The sequence below is a fragment of the Ovis aries genome, chromosome 8 (assembly GCF_016772045.2).
Source record: "Ovis aries strain OAR_USU_Benz2616 breed Rambouillet chromosome 8, ARS-UI_Ramb_v3.0, whole genome shotgun sequence".
In the NCBI taxonomy this organism is placed as follows: domain Eukaryota; kingdom Metazoa; phylum Chordata; class Mammalia; order Artiodactyla; family Bovidae; genus Ovis; species Ovis aries.
In genome coordinates this window covers 63,485,194-63,506,619 of record NC_056061.1, presented here as the reverse complement: position 1 = coordinate 63,506,619, position 21,426 = coordinate 63,485,194, and the positions used below count along the sequence as shown (strand labels likewise).

Sequence of the window (21,426 nt, the reverse complement as noted above, 5' to 3'; positions counted from 1 at the left end):
GTAGAATTTTGGTGGTCCCTATGATAAATAATATATGAGTTGTTTTGTATATATATTTTAGAGGTCTTTAGAAAAACATTGTTATTTTAATTTAAAAATTGTTTTGAACTATAAGTGGTGATGAAATGACTACAGTCCCATTTTCAGAAGCCTAGATTTCACATGCAACATTGTTACCTGAAAGAATCAAGATTTTGTTTATAACCTGTAAAGACATTTAAAAATCTACCGCTGACCTCATGTAAAAGCTAGTACAAAGGAAAGGAAAAAATAGGAAAGGAAATTTGAAAGGAAAAAAATATAAAATCCATATCAGAACGAAATAAGGTGTGCTGAATGTTTGGATTAAACTGGTACCAACTGATTCAGTCCTCCAAGTCAACCCTCCATCTTCTAAAAGGACTTGCCAGGTGGTGCTATTGGTAAAGAACCCCCTTGCCACTGCAGGAGGTGTAAGAGAACCAGGTTCGATCCCTGGGTTGGGAAGACTCCCCTGGAAGAGGGCATAGCACCCCCCTCCAGTATTCTTGCCTGGAGAATCCCATGGAGAGAGGAGCCTGGCAGGCTACAGTCCACAGGGTCACGAAGAGTCAGACATGACTGAACTGAGCATTGCACACACTCTAAAATACTAGACTGCAAATATTTGCACCTTTTGTTTTTCTTTGCTTAAAGTGGATTGTTCTTCTGTTCCTACCCCTTTGCCCACTTCCCCTTTTTCTGAGGGAGAGCATCACATGCACACGTGGAGTGCGAGTGTGCAGTGAGTGTACTTGGCAAGGGGTGGGGGTGGGGAATAGATTTTCTTTGCCAAAGATACAAGCACAAAAATGATTCTCCATCATCACAGTGAAGGGAATAGCTTTACGCTTGGGAACCTTCATTGCAGGGTGGCTTCTCCTGTGCAGTTGATTCAAGACGATATCGTGCTTTGCTGTTTGGATGAGCTATGCTGTCCAATCAGGGACAGGTGTCATATGAAGGCTAGTATAAGTGGGGTAGGGAAGGAGATCTTGGGAATCCTATCATCACCAGTGTCCTTACCCAGGTGAACAGTGATGCCTGTGGGCCCTTGTTGGATAATAACAACCTAGAAAGAATTATGGTTTCACTACTATTTTTCAAGATTTAATTGGTCCTAATGATTGCTATGCATGGATTTTTTTTTCTCTATACAATTTGAGTAAGTTCTTGGCTTCATGATTTTATTTTAAGCTTCTCTTCTTTCCCAGGTAGTTTGAAATCTTTGCCTACGTGTAAGGATTTTTTTCATCCATTGCCCTCCCTCTCTTTACTGTAAACCTGCCTCATGCTGCTGTTGCTGCTGCTTCTTCCTCTTCTTCTTTTTTTAAACATACTATTCTTTCTGTTTGGTTGTAAAGCTCCAAGAAATGAATAATCCTAATTGGAGGAAATGTTCACTGGATCGGTTCCTGCTGCTTTTTTCCCTCTCCAGAACACAACAGATTGCTACTGAATTTTGAATGTCACTAACAGACAGATGATAATGGCTTAAGATGGATAATGAAATGTTTGAAACACAGATGGGCCTGTAAATCATTTTTTTCTTTTTCTTAGGACTTCTTCTGACATAAAAATTAATGTAACTCATGCTGTTTTATACCAATATCCTTCCTAAATGATACCTCTGTAGCCCCTTTGTTGAGCTGCTACATTCATCTGTCTTTGAGAAAGACTGTCATTGCTAGATGGATGTTCTGTACAGTCACTGGATGGGTGAGAGTCTTACCTTTACCAAAAAGAGATTATGTAAAAAGGAAACCTTCCAAGGAGCCCTCAGCTTTGTTCTCAAAGGGAGTACCTGAGAATTGCATATGCAGCACTTAATCTGTAGGAGGCTATGAGGTATATATGAAAAAAAGTACATGAAATTTATCATACAGGTCTTCATCTGGGGGCCATCAGTCACGACTTAAACTGTCACCTAGGTGCTTATAGGGAAAAAGAAACTAGGCCAAATAGAAAAGATATTTTTTTTCTTTTAAGTACAATACCACAGAATCAGAAGAGGGTGAGAGATCAAGGATGCACTCAGGTACTGATTTTTATTTTTAGGTGATGAGCTTCCTTATGCTTTCTCTCCAGCTTCGGGAGGCACTGGCCAAGATGATGGTGGTGGTCACTCGGCTTACACCCCAGACCACTGCTCTACGCTCAGAAGGCTCGACAGCTGTCGATCTACGGGCCAGCGCTCAGAAACCAGGGATTCCAGCTGTCAGACTGAGGAAGTGAAAGTCGTACCACCTTCAATGAGAAGAATCAGAGCCCAGAAGGGGCAAGGCATTGCTGCTCAGATGAGTCACTTCTCAGGCTCCTCTGGGAACATGTCAGTGCTGAGCGACTCTGCCGGGGTCATGTTCCCTTCCCGCCTCAACAGCGACGCCGGTTTCCACAGTCTTCCCCGGTCTGGAGCAAGGGCAAATGTTCAGTCCCTGGAGCCACGGCTGGGTGCCCTGGGCCCTGCGGAAGACCTGGGCAGTGCTTTCCCCTACCAGCGGGGTCACCCACAAGTAGATGAAGACTTTGGGCATCTAGGAACTGCCCCGAGGATGGGAACACTGTTGAGGCCCAAATCTCAGGAGCTGAGGCACTTTGAGGGTGAAAATGTAACCAGCCCTGCGTGTGTGGTGTCTCCTCACACGAGCTACTCTACCAGCATCATCCCAAATGCCACGCTCTCCTCCTCTTCAGAGATCATTGTGATTCACACTGCTCAGAGCTCAGGGCAGCTGGACAGTAAAATTACCAGCTCATCTTCATACTCAAAGGTCAGATCCAGAGACCACCTCCTCTCCAGGCAGAAGGATGGTCATCATTCGTCCAGTGCAACCACACTGCTGTCCCTCTGTGACTCCGAAGTCTCTCTAGATGCACCAGCAAATCGAGAGAATGGGTCCCAGGCCATGGCGTATAACTGTAGAAATAACCTGAGCATCCCAGCCCACCCCCAGGATGTGGACAACAAGAGTGAGTCCAGTTATTCAGGAAGCCGGGGCCAGGGTGGTAGCGTGGAGCCCTGGGAATATGGTGCCTCAGGTAGTGGGCGGGCATCCCCACTGAAGCCACACTTGGCAGCTCCCGGTTACTCCACTCCTGTAAGCAACACGAGCAGCTGCAGTTTGGACCAGACCTCTAACAAGGATGATACCAGGTCTGTGTATTCAGAGGACCACGATGGCTACTCCCCTACTCTGCACCCGGACTCTGGACACAGACCTGGGGATCTGTGCAATAGTAATGATGGCTTTGGGAACCCCAGGCACAGCGTGGTCAATGTTTTTGATGGAAGAGCTCAGAGACACCAAGGGGACCGGTCCAATTGCCAAGACAAATCCCTTGCGCGAAGCATTTCTTTGAAGAAAGCCAAGAAGCCTCCCCTGCCACCCTCTCGGACGGACTCTCTGCGCAGAGTTCCCAAGAAGAACGTCCAGTCGAACGGGCAGGTGCTGAACGAGAGCCTGATTGCCTCGCTCCAGCACTCGCTGCAGCTGAACCTCCCGGGCAAGGGCGGCAGCTCGCCTTCCCAGAGCCCCTGCAGTGACTTCGAAGAACCGTGGCTGCCTCGCTCCCGCAGCCAGAGCACTGTGAGCGCCGGCAGCAGCCTGACCTCCGCCACGGCCCCCAACGTCTATTCCGTGTGTGGGCTCACGCCGGCACAGAGCGACACGAGCAGCGTCAAGTCCGAGTACACAGACCCGTGGGGCTACTACATTGACTACACGGGAGTGCAGGAAGAGCAGGGGAACGCAGGCAGGGCCGGTCCGGCCGGCAGCGCAGCATCACCTGGAAGTGGGCCGGGCCGCCACCTCCTGGAAGGGTCCCGGGCCGCGGTACCCCCGGTGCTCGGTGGCACCGTCAAACCAAAGATCACGTCGCCGGAGAAGTCGCACAGAGTCACTTCTCCATCCAGTGGGTACTCCAGCCAGTCGAACACGCCCACCGCTCTCACCCCTGTGCCTGTCTTCTTAAAATCAGTGTCACCAGCCAGTGGGAAGGGGAAGCCCAAACCCAAGGTGCCAGAAAGGAAGTCGTCTCTTGTATCTTCAGTATCCGTCTCCTCCTCCTCCACGTCTCTTTCCTCGAATACTTCCACCGAAGGAAGCGGGACGGTGAAGAAGCTGGACTCAACGCTGGTGTCTCCGCTCGCCGCTGCTCCTCACGCCTCTCCTCCAGCCCCTTGTCCCGCTGACAAGTCTCCTTTCCTCCCTCCCCCGCCGCCTCTGGCCGATTTCTCCGAGGGCTCACCTCTGCCTCGATCTCCCCTCTTCCCCCCTCCGCCACCAGAAGTGCTCACTCCCTTCTGTGCCCCCACCGACGCCTGCTTTCCTCCGCCCCCCACAGCGCTGAGCCCCCCTTTTCTGGATTCATCTGACTCCCTGCCACCTCCGCCACCTGCCTTACCCCCCTCAGTGCCCCCGCCTGCCCCACCGCTTGACCCCAAATTGATGAAAGATGCCAGGCCTTCTTTCAAGAAACCTGGCCAGCCAGAGTCCTCCCGGGAGGCCTGCAGACAGCCTTCCATCAAGGAGGAGGGCAGCAGATTCCCCATGCCCCTGATCACCACGGAAGCGTTGCAGATGGTGCAGTTGAGGCCGGTGAAGAAGAACTCAGGAACCGAAGTAGCCCCCTTACAGGAACACGCATCTCAGGAAAAACAAACTCCGGTTGTTCCCCAGTATCATTTAAAGCCATCTGCTTTCCTGAAATCCCGAAATAGCATACATGAAATGGAGAGTGAAAGCCAGCCTGCCTCCGCGACGAGCTCGCTTCCGACTCCTGCCAAGAGCTCGACTCAGGGTCACCAAGACAGTGCAGCCGAGCATGGCCTCCGGAGTCACAGCCCGGCCGGGGAGGCGGAGGCCGGAGCGGGTGCCACCCCACCCCTCGGCCCGTCGCCCAGCAGGAAACCGCCCCCCATTTCCAAGAAGCCCAAACTGTTCCTCGTGGTGCCACCTCCGCAGAGGGATTTCACGGCGGAGCCCTCAGAGAACGTGAGCGTGGCATCTCCTAGCCCCACGAGCGCAGAGGCACGAGAGAGGGGTGCAGCAGGGGCTGGTTCCGATGACACCGATTCTGGCAGCTCCGTGGTTCTTGTGGGAGGAGCTGCAGGATCCGAGTCCCCGGGCAGAGTGGAAGCCAATGTCCCCATGGTGCCAGCCCCTGCGGAGGAACCAGGTGCCAGGAACGGTGTGGAGCGCTGCCTGCCTCCGCAGGACCCAGGGCGTGAGTCCCGTTTTCTCTTGTTCCCTTAGACCGTTAGCAGCTGAGGCGAGTAGGGCTGCTGCGTGCTCAGGTTCAAGCCGGCTGCGTGCGGGCTCCCTGTGCCGCCTCGCGCTTAGGTTACCAACTTGGCATTTCTATGGCTTTTTTTTTTTTTTTTTTAAATATCCAGATCTAAGGGTAGAGCTCATAGAAGGGCAGAAAATAGAAGGGGTGGGGTGGTGGGCAGCAGATTGAGTATTAAATAACTGAGTAATCCCCCCCAGAGAGCGGCAAATAAATGTTACAGCAAAATTTGAGAGATTCCGTTTCATCTAGACTTTTAACAGAAAAGCCTGAGCTTTGACTGTCATGCTTGTGTCGTTTCCCCATCTTTGTGATATATCAGACAACAGACCCTGCTGCCTCTCCCTGGGATTCTCACGTTGTCAGGAATGGCAGAGAAGCATATTTGGGAGCTTGGCTAAAGACTGAAATTCAAGTCATTCATGCATCTTGTGTCTGCCTGCTTGCTTCTCCATAGCTGGGGTGCCGGAGGCTGAGACAGCCAGTTCTTCCTCAGAGACCTGTGACTTCCTTAAGGACGACAGGGGTGATGAGGTGATGACCCCCAGGAGACCCCGGACCACAGAAGACCTTTTTGCAGCTATTCACAGGTATCCAAAACTCCTTCCTCTTTGTTGAATCTACTTCATGAGTCCCCTCTTTCCAAATCGGTTCTCAGTGTGTTTTTCTTTGTTGATGTTCTTACTCTCACCTAACTGAACTTCATTAACTTGCTTGTTGATTTTTTTAGTTTGTTTCTATATTTTTATTTCCCTTAACTCCAGTTTACTCTGTTCCACTGATTTTTATGATGATGTGGGGGACAGAGGGTCAGTGTGATGATGTTTGGTTGGCCTTCCTCTTGCTAGCGAGAAATGCAGCGTCACTATATTTGACTGAATGTTTACAAGAGTTGGGTTAAAGTAGCCAGTGATCCAGTCTCGGATGAGGGATGCTGTGTTCTGTGGACTTAACATGCACAGACTAGCTCTACAGGACTTCTTTCCTAAGTGTTTTGTTTTATTGCTTTTATTATTTTTATTTTACAGAAAAAACTAGGTTTTTATAGTATAACTTCTTTGGCTATTGAAATGTTTCAATAAAAGAATACATCTTTTTTAAGCAGGAGCAAAAGAAATTTAAATTTATTATTGTATACTGCTGGTGCCATCTGCTGGCATCAGAAATTATTGGGTTTTTAAAAAATGTGGAGTAAATTTTTCAGAGTAACTGCCTGAACTGTTGTACTTTTTACGATCACCTTAAAGAGTGATTTAGCACTATAGTTTTACTTGTTGCCTACTTTTTTTGGCTGTAAGCAGTTGAATTCTCTCACAACAATGTCATTGTAAAAATGAATAAGATTGTATTTGTGCAAGTACTTTAAACTGTATGCTGTATAAAACCTTTGCTTTCTCCTAGAATTCTTTACCACAGTATTTTCAGATAACTCTTATGAATGCCCCTGTGCTGCCAAGGCCTTATATTTCCCTGAACCAAGGTCCTCTTTCTTCCTCCTGAAACTAAACATCTGTAAAATCATTTGATTCTCTGTGTGAGTAACCTGTGTCAGGAGTGTTTTCCTGGTTCTTGGAATCTAACTGAAGTGGCTGTGATCCCATGAGGTGGAAAGCATAGGATGTGCCATCCCTACCTGAGCTTCCTCGTGCAAGGTGTAAACATCTAACTTGGCCTGGAGCAGGGGGGTCGGGGGGCCAAACAGCCAAGCTGAGGAATCAAAGTGTTTGTCAAGAATTGTATTCTTTACTTTTGGTTCCAGTATTGGTATAATGTTCTGATAGACGCTAAACACTGCCTCTGTCACATTGTCTGACTGGTCTCTTGTCATTAGAAATTTAAAAAGTAGCTAGTTATCAAATTATTCCTGCAAACAGGGGAAATGAAAAATGCCACATCCTTTGAAACCAACTTTAATGACACTTGTAGAGATTTACATAGATGTTTCTAACCAGAAGCATGCTGGACATCTAATAACCTCCCCATGATTGTTTTCTGAATTAAATGGAACCAATTGGAATTTAACTGTTAGGAAATTCTTCCAAGGCCTGACATCTTCCATTTGGTATGAGATGCACTGGGTTGCCAAATATGCAGACGTATATATATATATATATATATATTTAAAATAGCATCCACTGAGAAGATGTGTTGCTGGTTGCTCTGTGTACTAAATACTTAGTCTCAGGGACAAACCCAACTGTTGTGGGACCAAATTACTACATACTTTTCCTAAAAATATGTGAAAAATCTCTTCTACATTTTATTTTGGCAACCCTCTTAAGGCACTAAAAAATATTGTGGTTTCTCCTACTAGGGAGTTATATCTACTGCAGATGCAGAAATTGGCCAGTCTGTATTGTTCCATGTACATATGATAGAAGTAAAGACTGAATAGGGTGTGGTTTGCAGATAGAAAGCAAGGATACAGGCTAATTTTTAGTAGATAGATAGATAATATATTAGCATACATAATAGGAAGCCATCTAAAGTCTTTGAGTTTTAGGGCTTTAGTTTATATCCTTCAGTAGCTAAGCTAATAATTTAAGATAAAGAATATCTAAACTGAAACACAGCTTTCAAATTTTGTAATGCAAATTAATTCACGTCAGATTTAAAGCCAGATGGAAAATGTAGAACACCACCACTTGAAGTGTGAAGTTTTTATATTTATTGAAGTAATTTGTTTTTAAGCCAGTGTTAACTGTTTAAGCATGTTTTAAATAGCCATCTTCCTTAGAAATACACACACAGTGTGTGTGTGTGTGTGTGTGTGTGTGTGTGTGTGTGTATACACATACATACGTAGCATACATAATATGCCAAGAATTCCTATATTTAGATTTAATTGTCATTTTCAGGGGCAGTTGCTCTTAAGAAGCAACAATACTTTTATAAATTCCCATCTTTTCTTCATTCTGAATCTACAATTAAAAGGCCTTTAATTGTAGATTTAATCAAACATAGCTATGGCTTATTATATGGATCTCAGATCACCCTCTCCATTTAAAAGCCCAACAAAAAAATTATCCTAAAACCAATACCTGCAAGAATCAGATGAGCAGAGATGTCTTTGGGAAGAAACCAGAATAAATTGTGAGGTCATGTGCTCTATGTGGAAAGATAGTCCATCAAATTCTACTTCTTGTATTAAGCTGTGTGACTTCACCCTCTGGACGTGGATTACTTTTTCTGGCTGGACCAATCCATCTAATTGTTTTCCAGTTCTGAAATTCTGGGATGTTATTGTTTCCATGGGTTTTGTGAGTGGATCAGTAACTTACTCTAAAGCACTGCTCTTGTTGACAGTGGAGAGGACCATGGAACCTAAGTTTCATAGGCCAGTTAGTGCCATCCCAAAGGAGGTGGCGTGATGTCAGCTCTGGTCACCCATTCAGCCTCTTAACTGGATTATTACCACTTCTGATCTTTCATTTTGGTGTCTTCTTGTTGGCCAGAAGCACGGAGAGGATCCTGGAAGCACCTAGCCCAGGGCAGCCATCAGAGGCCTATCCTCCCCTGTGCCTGGCTGTGCAGGACATGTAAAAACATCACTGAAGCCTGAGCTGATAGAAGGAAGGGAGAATTACATTTCCCTAAATGACACTGAAAGGTTTGTTAGGCACCTACTCTATGCCTGACACTTTAAGGCTGTAACTGCATTTATCTCGACTGATAAGCTGTAAGCTATCTAATGTTATTCCTCCTTTTCCAGATAGGAAACAGGGTCAGAAACTTGCCCCAGGTCACAGAACAAGGAAGCTTTCCACAGTGGGTAAAGCCAGGTCTATATGACTCCAGAGATCCTTTATCTCACTGAATCCTCACAAACCTGTGAGGCTGGTATCATCACCCGCATTTTACAAGTATGAAAAACTTGTAAACAGATGAATTACTGGTCCAGGATTACATAGTTAAAAGTTGCTCAGATTCAACTCTTAATCTCTATATTTCAGATAGTATTCTTTCAACCTTTGTCCGTTGCATGTTCTAGGATTTTATGGCAGAAGAAGATGTATAACCACATATTTTTAAAATACATTGTTTTCTTAAAGCAAGCTCAACCTGCACTTAGCTGAGTGATTCATCCCACACTGAGTGGTGGTTATGAAGACACCAGCAAGGGCCACTTGGATCATCTGCTTTCTTTTCTTTCTTTCTTTCTTTCTTTTTTTTTTTTGCTTTATTTTCTGTAATTCACTCCCAGAAAACAGTCTTAGAGACTGAGGACAAGAACTACCCCCAGGACAATTTTACTCTCCCTGAAGGCCTCTCCTCTTTCACTCTCTACCCCATTCTTCACATTCTCTGGATCAGTCAGAGGATGTCAGTCAGGAAACAGGATCTAGTGTGGAAGGTTCATTCTTGTTTTCTGGAAAGTTGGATTTCTAGGAGTTGACATATGGTCCAGTAAGAGCTAAAGAAAACTGGTTTTATGTCAAACTCTAGAATGACTGAGAATGTAAAGTTAGCGTTGTCCTAGAATCTGAGGCAGGGGGCCTGTCTCAGTGTATGGGATATTCTGGGAGTTGGCTTGTCTACTAGGCCATTCAGGTGCCAGCATCAAACAAGAAATGGAAGAGTAGAAAGAAAGGAAGGTCGCCCCAATATCAGTCGCATGTAGAAGAGTTAAATAAGAAATGGCAATTATGAAAAGCTTTGGAAATGATCCTATCCAAAGTAAGCTAATATGATGTTTGAGATTTATTTCAGAATAATCCAGTGAGTGTGGAGATGAAATCACAGTGACCATAAGTTAATAATTATCATAACTGGGTCATGGACACACATAGTAATACAATGAACTATTATTTTTGCCTGGGTGTTTGGAACTTTCCATAGTGAAAATAATAGATGGTGGCCTGAATATCAGTAAGATAGGCAGGGTGGTGTGTGGCCCACATCCAGTGTTCCACCGAGAGTTAACCTTCATCTTAATGTTATTAAATCTCAGGTCTAAGAGGAAAGTCCTTGGTCGTAAGGATTCAGACGATGATCACTCCCGAAACCATTCTCCCTCCCCACCAGTGACACCCACTGGTGCCGCCCCCAGCCTGGCCTCCCAGAAGCAAGTGGGGTCCATTCAGAGAAGCGTCCGGAAGAGCAGCACCAGCAGTGACAACTTCAAAGCTCTGCTGCTGAAAAAGGGGAGTCGCTCAGATACCAGCGCCCGCATGTCAGCAGCAGAGATGCTCAAGAACACAGACCCTAGATTCCAGAGGTCAAGGTCGGAGCCATCGCCAGACACGCCCGAGAGCCCGTCAAACTGTTCCCCGAGCAAGAACAGGAGGGCGCAGGAGGAGTGGGCCAAGACCGAAGGCTTGATGCCTCGGAGTCTGTCCTTCTCCGGCCCCAGGTACGGCCGCAGTCGAACGCCGCCTTCTGCCGCCAGCAGCAGGTACAGCGTGCGGAACAGGATCCAGAGCAGCCCCATGACCGTCATCTCAGAGGGCGAAGGGGAAGCCACGGAGCTCGCAGACAGCACGGCTCTTCGGGCCCCGGGTGCTGTGAGGGGATGTTCGATGGATGGACTGGCGGCGGGTGGCGTGGATGAGGGCAGCCTGCTCTGTGCCGGGGCACCCGCTGCCCCGCTGGGGGCCCAGGCTCCTGGTCCGGCAGTGGGGCTGCCCAGCGCAGAGGGCAGGGGCCCTTCAGAACAGCAAGGCGGTCTCGCCGGGGATAAGAGTTAGGGGCAAGAAGCTCCCAGGTGATGGGGGGAGATGTGCAGCACGTGGCTCTAGGAAGCCTGACAGGTCCCCTGCCCTGCCTTGTCCCTTGATCCCGCTCAGCATCTGTGCTGTGGGCCCGGGCACCGCCAGCCTCGCCGCGGAGGGGAAGGGCTATTGAGGACTCACGTGGCACTTGCCCTGTGGCTTAAATGCAAGTAGAAGCTTAACTTCTGAAAGTGCTTCCTGGGGAAGTTTTTTTTTTTTTTTTTTTTTTTGGTTGCTAAATGCTGGTTATGTGTGGAGGGATGTGCATGCGTGTGTGCATTCAGAACACTTTTACATTAAACACACACGCCACCACCACCACCAGCATGTACAGAAATAGGAGAGAGCTGTTAAGCTAGGTAGAGTAATGGAGCCTTCTGGGCTAGGTGGTAATTGCTTTAAAAGTATCATGTTTATGGAAATTAGTTCCAGGGAGAGGACCATTACTTCTAGCAAAGAGGGGTAGGTTTGCTGGTTCTGAGCACATGGGGGTATGGGCTTTCCAGGCAAGGGGGTTGTGGTTATCCCCGAAAGTTGGAAAAGGGCTAAGGGACGAATTGGTTCAGGTACTTCCTTTTTTGTAAAAACACAGACATGTGGACATGGCAATGCTGTAACTCAGGGTCTGCTGCTGTGCAGCAGAGACACCACTCCTAGCCTGGTTGGAAGAAATGTGGGTCATTTTTTAATGCCTTGCCTCCCTGAGTAGCAGCTGAGACCTCCTTGGAGAACAGAAATGACAGTGGCCCATGCAGAGAGGGTAAAGGAGATGAGAGTAGGGGAGCGGAGTAAGTGATACACTGCTGGAATTTGGTTCCTGCTTATTCAATAAAATTATTTTTCAGAATTAAACTTTAAAACTTGCACTACGGAACTGTGGGTGGAGCCTTTCCTTATACAACTGTTTTTCTTTTTTTTTACACCAGAGTTTAAACTTCCATTTGGTAATTTCTTATCACTTGAAATGTCAACATTTGCTAACTTTTGGTTAAACCAAAGAAAAAGTTAATGCTATTTTTTCCTTGAACTGCCTGCAGTATCATGTCCTCACTTAGAAAGGTTTATCAAAATCTATTATATACTATCTTACTTGGAAGAAAATGCTGACTAGCTCTTTTTGGTCAAATAAACTGATAAACATTGGCAGGGCTTGGCTCTTAATTAGCCCTGAGCAATGAGTTTTAGGTTAAAAAGATTTTTGCATCATTTGGTTTGTGTGTTTTTATATTTTTTATAAATAATTGAATTTGGCTAATTACCTTCTAATCTTCTCCGGTTAGAATTTTAACACTTTTAGACGTGGAAGAAAAGTGTGTAAAGTATTTATTTTTATGTGATATTCTTGTGACCACTTCCTCCCAACTGTCGTGTACATAGACTTATTTGTTGGTTCAATAAAATCAGATCTTGTGTTCTTCATCAGAAGGACCTCAGATGAGAGTACTGAGATTATTGGCCTAAATACAATGCGGTTGCCAATTATCATCTTTTTTTGGTGTGACAATATCATCTAAAAGCTTGACTGCACAGGCCCAGTCATTGTAAGGTTTACCCTCTAAAGTATGACAAACCTATTTTAGATGCATCTTGAAACAAAAATAAATCTACAGAATTAAGACTCCTGTTCTCTGAAGAAAGCAAAATACATCTTTTCACACAACCAGATATCAAAACCTGACACTTGGCCAAGAGCAAAAGGACTGTCTACCACTTGGAACAAGTGTATTCTACATTGGGCACAAGAATCTTTTATCCTCAATTTCAGAAAAATGACATTGGCTTTCGGATATGAAATCGTCTCATAGCTACCTAAAAAAGATTAAAATGTACTTGGCTATCAGAAAACAAATTTAATATATAAATCATTTATGTTGAAGGTAAGATAAGTACCCTCAAAACTAATGATAAAACTTTTTTTAAATCCCCATTTGTAAAGGAAAAATATACTAGTTTTTTTCATTCGCTTTGAATAAAACAATTGTAAAGTAAATATTTGAACCTTTTTTGTTCTTGTTTGTACATGCATTTTTGAATGATGAGTTAAGTCTTCTTGTACCAAACTGCTGAGTGCTTTGCTGGATACAGACAGAACAGTAGTAAAGACCAGAAGGTGCCCGTGGGAGGTAAGGACCCAACAGAGAAGAGATAGAACATCACAGACACTGTGGATGGTGTTGTCTAAAAGGACAGTGGGAAAAGCAACTCTTAAGTGATGTCTTGTGGACTTTTGAATAAAATCCCAATAATGTGTTGACTGAGAGTCTAGGCCATGTGACACGTGGAGAGATGTGAGAGCTTTGCACAACATGGATGAAATATAGGGAGATAAGAATCTAGACTCATCCCAGAACAGGCATCTTCAGGTTTGCTCCTGGATTTCCTCTGTGGGACTGGCCACTGTTAATGAACACATTGTATTTAAAAACTCAATGAAGGCAGCCTTATTGACTCTTCCTTACACCCCAGACTTGAAAGCCCCCACCACCATCCGGACTAAGCTATTTCCACCTTGTTTTTCTGAGAGTTGGGAGAGAAACAAATGACCATTTGGTCTGTCAGTTGGAAGCAGCCTTAGCTTTCATCTGATTTCTGCCCTCCTGTTTCTAAAGAAGGTTGATTGTAACAATTGCTTCTCCTGTGGTGATGAGAGTATATTTGTTTGAGGAATCACAATGCTGAGGAAAGAAAAGGAGGCATTTCTTTATCTCGATCTTATTTTCCATCCACCAACACCACATCCAGCTCTGGGGTGAGCATCCTGGGAGGACAGGAGAAACACAAGATTGGCCTTGTTGGTTCGGCATTAATGTGCTTAATTGAATTTGTATAATTGTTTATATTGCTGGGATTTCGTCATGAAATGAGCACAGTAGGATAATTTACTTTCACAAATATTAGAATATTGTTGAGGTGGGGAAGAAGGGTCTTTTGAATAAAACACGGACCTGATTCTTGAGGTCTGATTTCCTTTTATAAACTATTCAGTTACTCTAACATAGTTGTTGGTTTGTGGTTTTTTTTTTTTTTTTTGCAGTGAGCTGCCGTAAACTTAACTTGCACAGAGGCCAGCCTTTATTCACAGAACCAGAACTAAGTGACCTATAGTCATTTGTTTAGCAATGAAAAAAAGAAACCCTTTATCAAATTCTTAATCGTGTGCTAGGTAGAGATGAGGGAGTTCTAAGAAAAATGTGGATTAGAGATAATTAAGGTACATCAAACTTGGTGAAAAAGACAAACAATGAACTATCCTATAAAACATTAGTGTCAGAGTAGTTAGAAAAGGAAGAACACTGGGAAAACCCTGCTGGGACCCCCTCCCCCACCACATGAGTTCTCCTTTACCGACAGAACACCTGAAATTGGTTCAGACCAACCAAAACACTTCCACCCCTCTCCCCCATTGTCAGAAAGCCCACATGGCACAGTTTTGGCCAATGAGACATAGGTAATAGTCTGTGAGTTTCCAGGAAAGCTGCTTTTCTTGCGTAGGTACCATCCCCTTCCTTCTTTTATCCCTCGAATGGATGGGAGGCTGGAGGAGAAACTACTATTGCAACATTTGAGGCAGCAACAAGGATGAAAGAAGCCAAATGGTATGGAAAGCAGAGGGGAAAGGAGCCTGGTCCATTGATAACATCCAGAGTCACCATACCAGCCTTGGGCTGTTTACCTCCAAGACCCACTGGGTACGTCATTTGTCACCTGCTTTGCAGTTGACTGATACATTTCTCAGAGGAAGATAAGAGGGGTTGGCTATGGTGAACATGAGCTGACTCAGTGAATTAGTGTGGGGTTATCTTGCCTGTCAAGTATGTAAATCTTAATTATATATTTGAGGGTTGGAGAAATAACCAGTGAGGGTTTGCAGACCCAGGGAACCACTCTAAGCCAAACTGACTAGAACTCCATTTATTTTCCAAAGTCCATATGCTTCCATTTTAAAATGGAAGGGGAACTATGATGATGGAGTTTCTGGGTATCAAATGTCAATTTGAACCTTGACATATCTGGGTATTTTTTTTCTTTCTCCAGTGTACAGTCACCTGAGTAAATGATCACAGGACCTATTGGAAAAACACTAGCGGAATCTTTGGTGTATACACTTGCTGAAATATTGCAGTGATCTTTCCCCTAAGGATCCAGTTATTCAGCCAGTGAGTTTTGTATCTGGAAACTGGGCAAGAGATTACAGTTTTGTGGGGTTTGGAAGGAGTTGAGGGGGAAGATGAGCTCAGCCCCCTGCTGATCCATCCTTGCTCTCTTATTGGTTACTCGATTTCAAACTTTGTTGTTCAGTTGTTAAATCGTGTCTGACTCTGCAACCCCATGGACTGCAGCATGCCAGGCTTCCCTGTCCATCACCATTTTTTAGAGTTTGTTCAAATTCATGTCCATTGAGTCAGTGATGCCATCCAGCCATCTTGTCCTCTGTTACCCCCGTCTCCTTGCCTTTAGTCTTTCCCAGCAGCAGGGTCTTTTCCAATGAGTCAGCTCTTCACATCAGGTGGCCAAAGTATTTTGTCCTTAAGGATGTCATATTCTATTAACTATCTCCTAAGACTTAACAAGACAGGCCCCCTTGGCTGCCATTTTGACCTTGGTGTTTAATATAATTGATACATCCTGGCTTTTGCAGTGAGCACTTCCACCTGGCCCCTGCAAGGTTGCATCACCACCCACATTGCTCTCAGCAAGCAAAGCCCTGTCCCAGCCTCTCCAGCCCAGACTGCAGAGAGAGCCTCCACAGAGTCCTTGGTGATGTGCATGCCTCTTGCACCAGTGCATGCCCACTGGCCTTGGAAAACGGTGGCGCCTCTGAACCCTCCCATGGAACACAGTTTCTGTGGACTGAATTGTCTCCCCCTCAAATTCAGATGTTGAAGCCCTCGACCCCAAGGTGACCACTGGCCTTAGTAAATGGTGGGTCCTCTGAACCCTCCCATGGAACACAGTTTCTGTGGACTGAATTGTCTCCCCCTCAAATTCAGATGTTGAAGCCCTCGACCCCAAGGTGACCACTGGCCTTAGTAAATGGTGGGTCCTCTGAACCCTCCCATGGAACACAGTTTCTGTGGACTGAATTGTCTTCCCCCCCAAATTCAGATGTTGAAGCCCTGGCTCCCAAAGTGATGGTATTAATATTTGGAGATGGGCCTTTGGGAGATGATTAGGTTTAGGTAAGGTCATGAGAGCGGAGTCCCCAGCTAGGACTGGAGTCCTTACAAGAAGAGAAAGGGACCAGGGAGCCCCCTCCCTCTCCACTGTGTGAGAAGGTGGGAGGAGGAAGATGGCTATTTACAAGCCTGGAAGTGGGCCTCACCAGGCACTTATTCAGCCAGAACCTTGATCTTGGAATCCTCAGGCTTCAGAACCATGAGAAATACTTTTCTCTGTTTAAGCCACGGAATCTATGATGATCTGTTAGAACAGCCCAAATAGACTAAGACAAAACTCTGACAGGCCTCCTTGCCACATGCGCTGTGCACATTCCAGCACGCCCCTTCTGTGAGACTTTCTTCCTCTGTTACCTCTCCCAGCAGTTCAGGCATTCCAACCTTCCTATCACTTTTTTCTGGCTACTAGGCACAGCCCTAAAGCAGTGAGTTTGCTCTGTCCCCTGGAGTTTTATTCATGGCCTTCAATGCTGTATTCTGAGCAATATTCCCAAGTCAAACTTTCCCTTTTTCGGTCTTGTGTCCTGGCATCTTTGACCAAGCACCGCTAAAGCCTGGTCCCAAGGGTATTCTCCTGGCCCTTTCCAGGGCATGCTGGCGACCTTGGCACATTGTCCATCTCTTCATCAGGCCCAGCTTGGCTTCTGCCAGGTTATGCTGTGACTTAACCTTGGGTAAATGCCTGATAGCTGGGAGATGGGTAGGGACAGCTCCTAGGGCTGCCTGCCACCTTATGGGCGGGGGTGGGGGGAGTGGGGGTAGGGGTAAGGAAGACCTGTATCTTGTCTTTCCTTGTGTTAGGGTGAGAGGAGGGAGAGATGGTAATTCTAGCTCTTAATGGAGGGAAGGTGGGCCTTTTCTACAGGCTCAGAATGTTCAGAAACTTTAGGGAGTCAAAGCTGTGGGCGGCATGCACCAGATGTCCCTATTTCACATTCCAGGTTTGATTCTGACCTGATACAGCACATCAGGCTTGGGTAAACATCTGTTGGCAGTTATTACTTTTGCCATCCAATCCTGCACTTGCCTTCAGTATGAGATGAGGACTGTTTAACAAGCTACCAAAGAGGTTCTGGCCCTTAACGCATAGCTTTAAAGGTTAATTAAGTTTTGTGATCCACCTGGGACATTGGATCGTTGTGGGACAACAATCCAACTCAGTCATGGCCATTCAAGTTCACTGCCCTTACACTCATTATCCACCCCAACCCCACTTTTTAAAACACCTGAATCATTCACCAGTCACTGCATTCCTTCCCACCAGTATGCCATTCCTTCTAAACTTAATAACTAGACAGCCTTGTGCCAGGAGCTGTGTATGTATGGCCTGTCCGCAGGGATGGGACCAGACAGGCAGTTTGTGACTCAGTCCGCAAAGTGCTGTCTTACTGCCCATGACCTTGGGACCACTCTGATACCAGCTGTGCCAGTTCAATGCTGAGACAGGGTTGGGAATACAAAAGATGTATGGTGACGTCATACCAATGAAAGGGAAGAAGAGATCTGGAGACTGCAGCACAGATCTGACAGGCTCTGATCCCTGGGTCCGGATCCCCTGGAGAAGGGAACTGCCACCACTTCAGTATTCTTGCCTGGAGAATTCCATGGACAGAGGAGCCTGGTGGGCTACAGTCCTTGGGGTCGTAAGGAGTTGGACACAACTGAGCAACTAACAGTTTCACTTCACTTTTCACCAGCCCCCTAGGGAACTCCGGAGCAAAGACTTTATACAAAGGGTCCTGAGTCAGACAGAAATGCATAGGTCCTTGTACCACAACCTTGCTCAGTCATTGGCTGAAAGATGCCAGGAAAAAGTGTGCTGTCAGCTTTCACTGCCTGGCTCCTTTGTAGGGAAGATACCTCCCTGAGAGTAGTGTGTCTTTATCTGCAGTGGATCCTGAAGAAAGTAATGGCTGGTGACATCAGCTAATCACACCCCAGATAGTTGGGCAACGGTCCTTCTGGGAAGGTAGATCCAAGTGGTCCACCTCCCTGTGTTTGCCTGCCAGGACTCCAAATCTCAGAAAAGACAGGCCCGTGCTTTGGCCACAATTGCAAATAAGTGCCAGAAGTGATCGATGACAACTTTGCATCAGTAATCTTGCCTCTGAACCAGACTCCTAAAACATGCTCATCAGTAGTGGCCTCACTCTGGTAACCACACCTCCACAACTAAAGCTCAGTCAGTTCCTAAGTGATTCTGCAAGTCTGCTAATCCTAGAACTCTGCGCTTACAGAAACCCTGTACAAGTCAGCGGTTCCCTTTGTCTGGAGAGGCTGTGTCCTGCCAGCACAGTGCTCCCTGGTCAGCAAGCAGTATGTGCAGCTTTGTTCTGGATACCCAAGGTGGCCTCTTCCTTTGACGTGTCACCTCTGCTCAAAAGGCTCTCCCTGCCCCCAAGCTATCTGAATGGCACCTTCTCACCATTCAGGTCTCATATGTCTCTTCCTTGGGGAGGCCTGATCTGACCTCCCACATGACGGCCACTGCACCCTGCCCAGCCACACTCTATCCCATGGCCCCACTGGTATCTGCACTCTCTCACTCTCTAGAACGGACACTCCATGAGGACAGGGCCCTGCCTGTCCTGCTCACTGCTGTATTCTCAACTGGAAGCTGGACTGAGTAGAAGAGTGGAACACGTGGTTGAATTTGATGGATTCACCCCACTGATGGGGGCACATTTCTGCCTGCCACTATAGCCAAACCCCTGGACAGCGTGCAGAGCCTGCGACACAGGAGGGACTCCATAATGACTTACTGAAAGATGAAAAGAAATGACATTTCCGTGAAATATTTAGAAGGAAAAGAAAGATTTCTAGAGGGCTAAGAGACGACTAGAAAAGAATGAATGAATGAACTCAGTTTAAATGAATTTGCAGACTTCGAAGTGTATCTTAGGAAAAACTGACATACAAATGTGAATGGGTCTATGGGAAACACAGTGATGGGGGGTGTTGCCCATCTTAATTCCCTATCGTGCTGCTGCTTGGTCACTAAATCATGTCTGACACTTTGTGACTCCATGAACTGTAGCCCACCAGCCTCCTCTTTCCATGGGATTTTCCAGGCAAGAATACTCTAGTGGCTTGTCATTTCCTTCTCCAGGGGATCTTCCCAACCCAGGGACTGAACCTGCATTTCTTACTTCTCCTGCATTGGCAGGTGGGTTCTTTAACACTAGCACCCTAATTCCCTGTCACGATTCCTGAAATATGTCCTCCCAACCTAGAGCTCCAAGGAAACCTCTGGACAACTCTTTCCAGAGAAACTGGATAATCAAGGCAAGGGAGAGATGGAAATTTTTGTCCCAAGTAAGGGTCTAGGGGAACTAGGATTTTATTTTTTGGGGGGGTGGGGAAGATCAGGCAGAATCAGAGCCTATTGGTGAGCAGAGTGTTTGGAGCATGAGGAAAGGGAGAGCCTGAAGATGGAGGAAGGTCTCATTGATGGAGCATGAATTAGACCAACAGGAAGAGTAGAAGGTTTAGCCTCAGAAAGGAATCTAGACATGAATTTCCTATCCATAAGAGAAGAGAAAGCTCAGCTGAAATACTGACGGATATTTTGTAGTCAGTGCCAGCCACATAATTAAAATAACTGATTCACTGCTGTGAGAAATCCTGTCTGGTCTGGATTAATTTAGGGTTGAAAAATGTTTTCATTTATGATTTACGGAGGAGGGGAAAATGGCATACCTTGGACTTAGAATACAAAATTTCTTTTTTATGGGACATGTTTCAGATTACAACTACATCTTGGCAATCGGAAATATGCTTTTCTCATCTAAAATGGAATTTACTACGTAAGATGCCTATTTTTTATAGGGTTATACAGCAAATATGTAAATATTTACCTCATACCAGTAGAGGCGAGTACTGTGGACATTTCGTCAGTAGGAAGGCTAGAAGGGTTAGACCCACAGTTAGTTTTGGTAAATGAGCTAAGAAAGAAATTTAACTTCTTCTCGGCAAACACAAAAATGCAAAGAATCAAAACCAATTAATGCAACAAAATACCTTTGGAAAATAATTGCCTAAGATTTTAAAAAGTATATCCATATAGTAATTTTGAAACTGGAAACCTAGCTTATTTTCTATCAAAAACTATAATCTAAAAGGCCTCTCTGAGGTCATGATCATGTTGACTATGCATGTAATCACATGCAGGAAGAACCCGTCCACACAGTCTGAGCTTGCTGATGCCCTGAGAAAACTGCACTCTTAAACATGGACTGCCACTAGGCCCAGTGGTTAACAGCCTGGACCCAGGAGTCCCACTGCCTGGGCTGGAATCGGCCTCTGCCCTTATGACACCGTCTGGGGCAAGTTACCTAACGTCTCTATGCCTTTATGTCCTCATCTATGAAATGGAGATGACACAAGGTGACACACAGGGCTGTTCTGAGGGTTGACTGGGAATTCAAGTGAAATGCTTAGAAGACTATACCTAGAAGGCGATCCATAAATAGCTATGGAAACTATTCACTGTAGGTACGTTGATCTAGTGTATCCAGGTTAGGGAGGTTAATTCTAAGAGGTACTGTATAGTGTTGGGGCTGATGGGACCTTGAGCATCATCTAGCCCCATTCTTTCATCCACTGGATACCCAAATCTTCCATACAAGTGATCACACGATCCCTGCTTGAACACACACAAAGATGGGAACAGGAAGCAATGTCATTCAGTGGATGTTACTGAGCTCCAATCTGCTTTTCTCCTTCACACCTACAACCACCATCCCCTAGCAGCCCACAGTAAAGCTTCCCATGACAGGCTTCCAGGTGTTTGAATGTGACGCCTTCTCCAGAACAAGCACATTCCAATACAATTAGGTCCAATTTTCAAACTTCCTCATTTTTCAACAACCCACTCTTTGAATACTGAATCATTTTTATGTGACCTCCAGAAATACCACATAAAATACTTTAAAAACTCAAGTGAATTTAAAAATTCTATGTCTGTATACATTTGTTTGGAAAAAGCATGTCTTTCTTGAGTATCAAAATTAAGTCAGAAGTCCCTAACTTCACAAATATATTTTTATCACAAAATATTAGCAAGACTTCTGAGTACTGTGAGTTTTTCTTGTGTGGTGGGGGCAGTGGGCAAATAGGAGAGCAGGCTCAACAGAGAAAGTAACAGTGGCAGCTGCAGAATATGATTTGATTTTTGTTTCCAACTGAACTTCACTTCTCCAGGCTTGACAGCCTTGTAGTTCCACACAGGA

General features: G+C 45.6%; 1 protein-coding gene across 3 annotated transcripts in view; it reads left to right on the top strand.

The window, feature by feature from the left end:
* The window catches only part of NHSL1 (NHS like 1), a 197,398-nt gene extending 184,390 nt beyond the window's left edge, over positions 1–13,008 (top strand). For all 3 annotated transcript variants that reach the window (XM_042253529.2, XM_042253527.2, XM_004011376.5), the window contains 3 exons: positions 2,107–5,244; positions 5,765–5,897; positions 10,259–13,008. In XM_042253529.2, the coding sequence (XP_042109463.1) occupies positions 2,107–5,244; positions 5,765–5,897; positions 10,259–10,994 (4,007 nt within the window). In that variant the 3' untranslated portion in view covers positions 10,995–13,008. The remainder of the gene's footprint in view (positions 1–2,106; positions 5,245–5,764; positions 5,898–10,258) is intronic.
* The last annotated feature ends 8,418 nt before the right edge of the window (positions 13,009–21,426 follow it).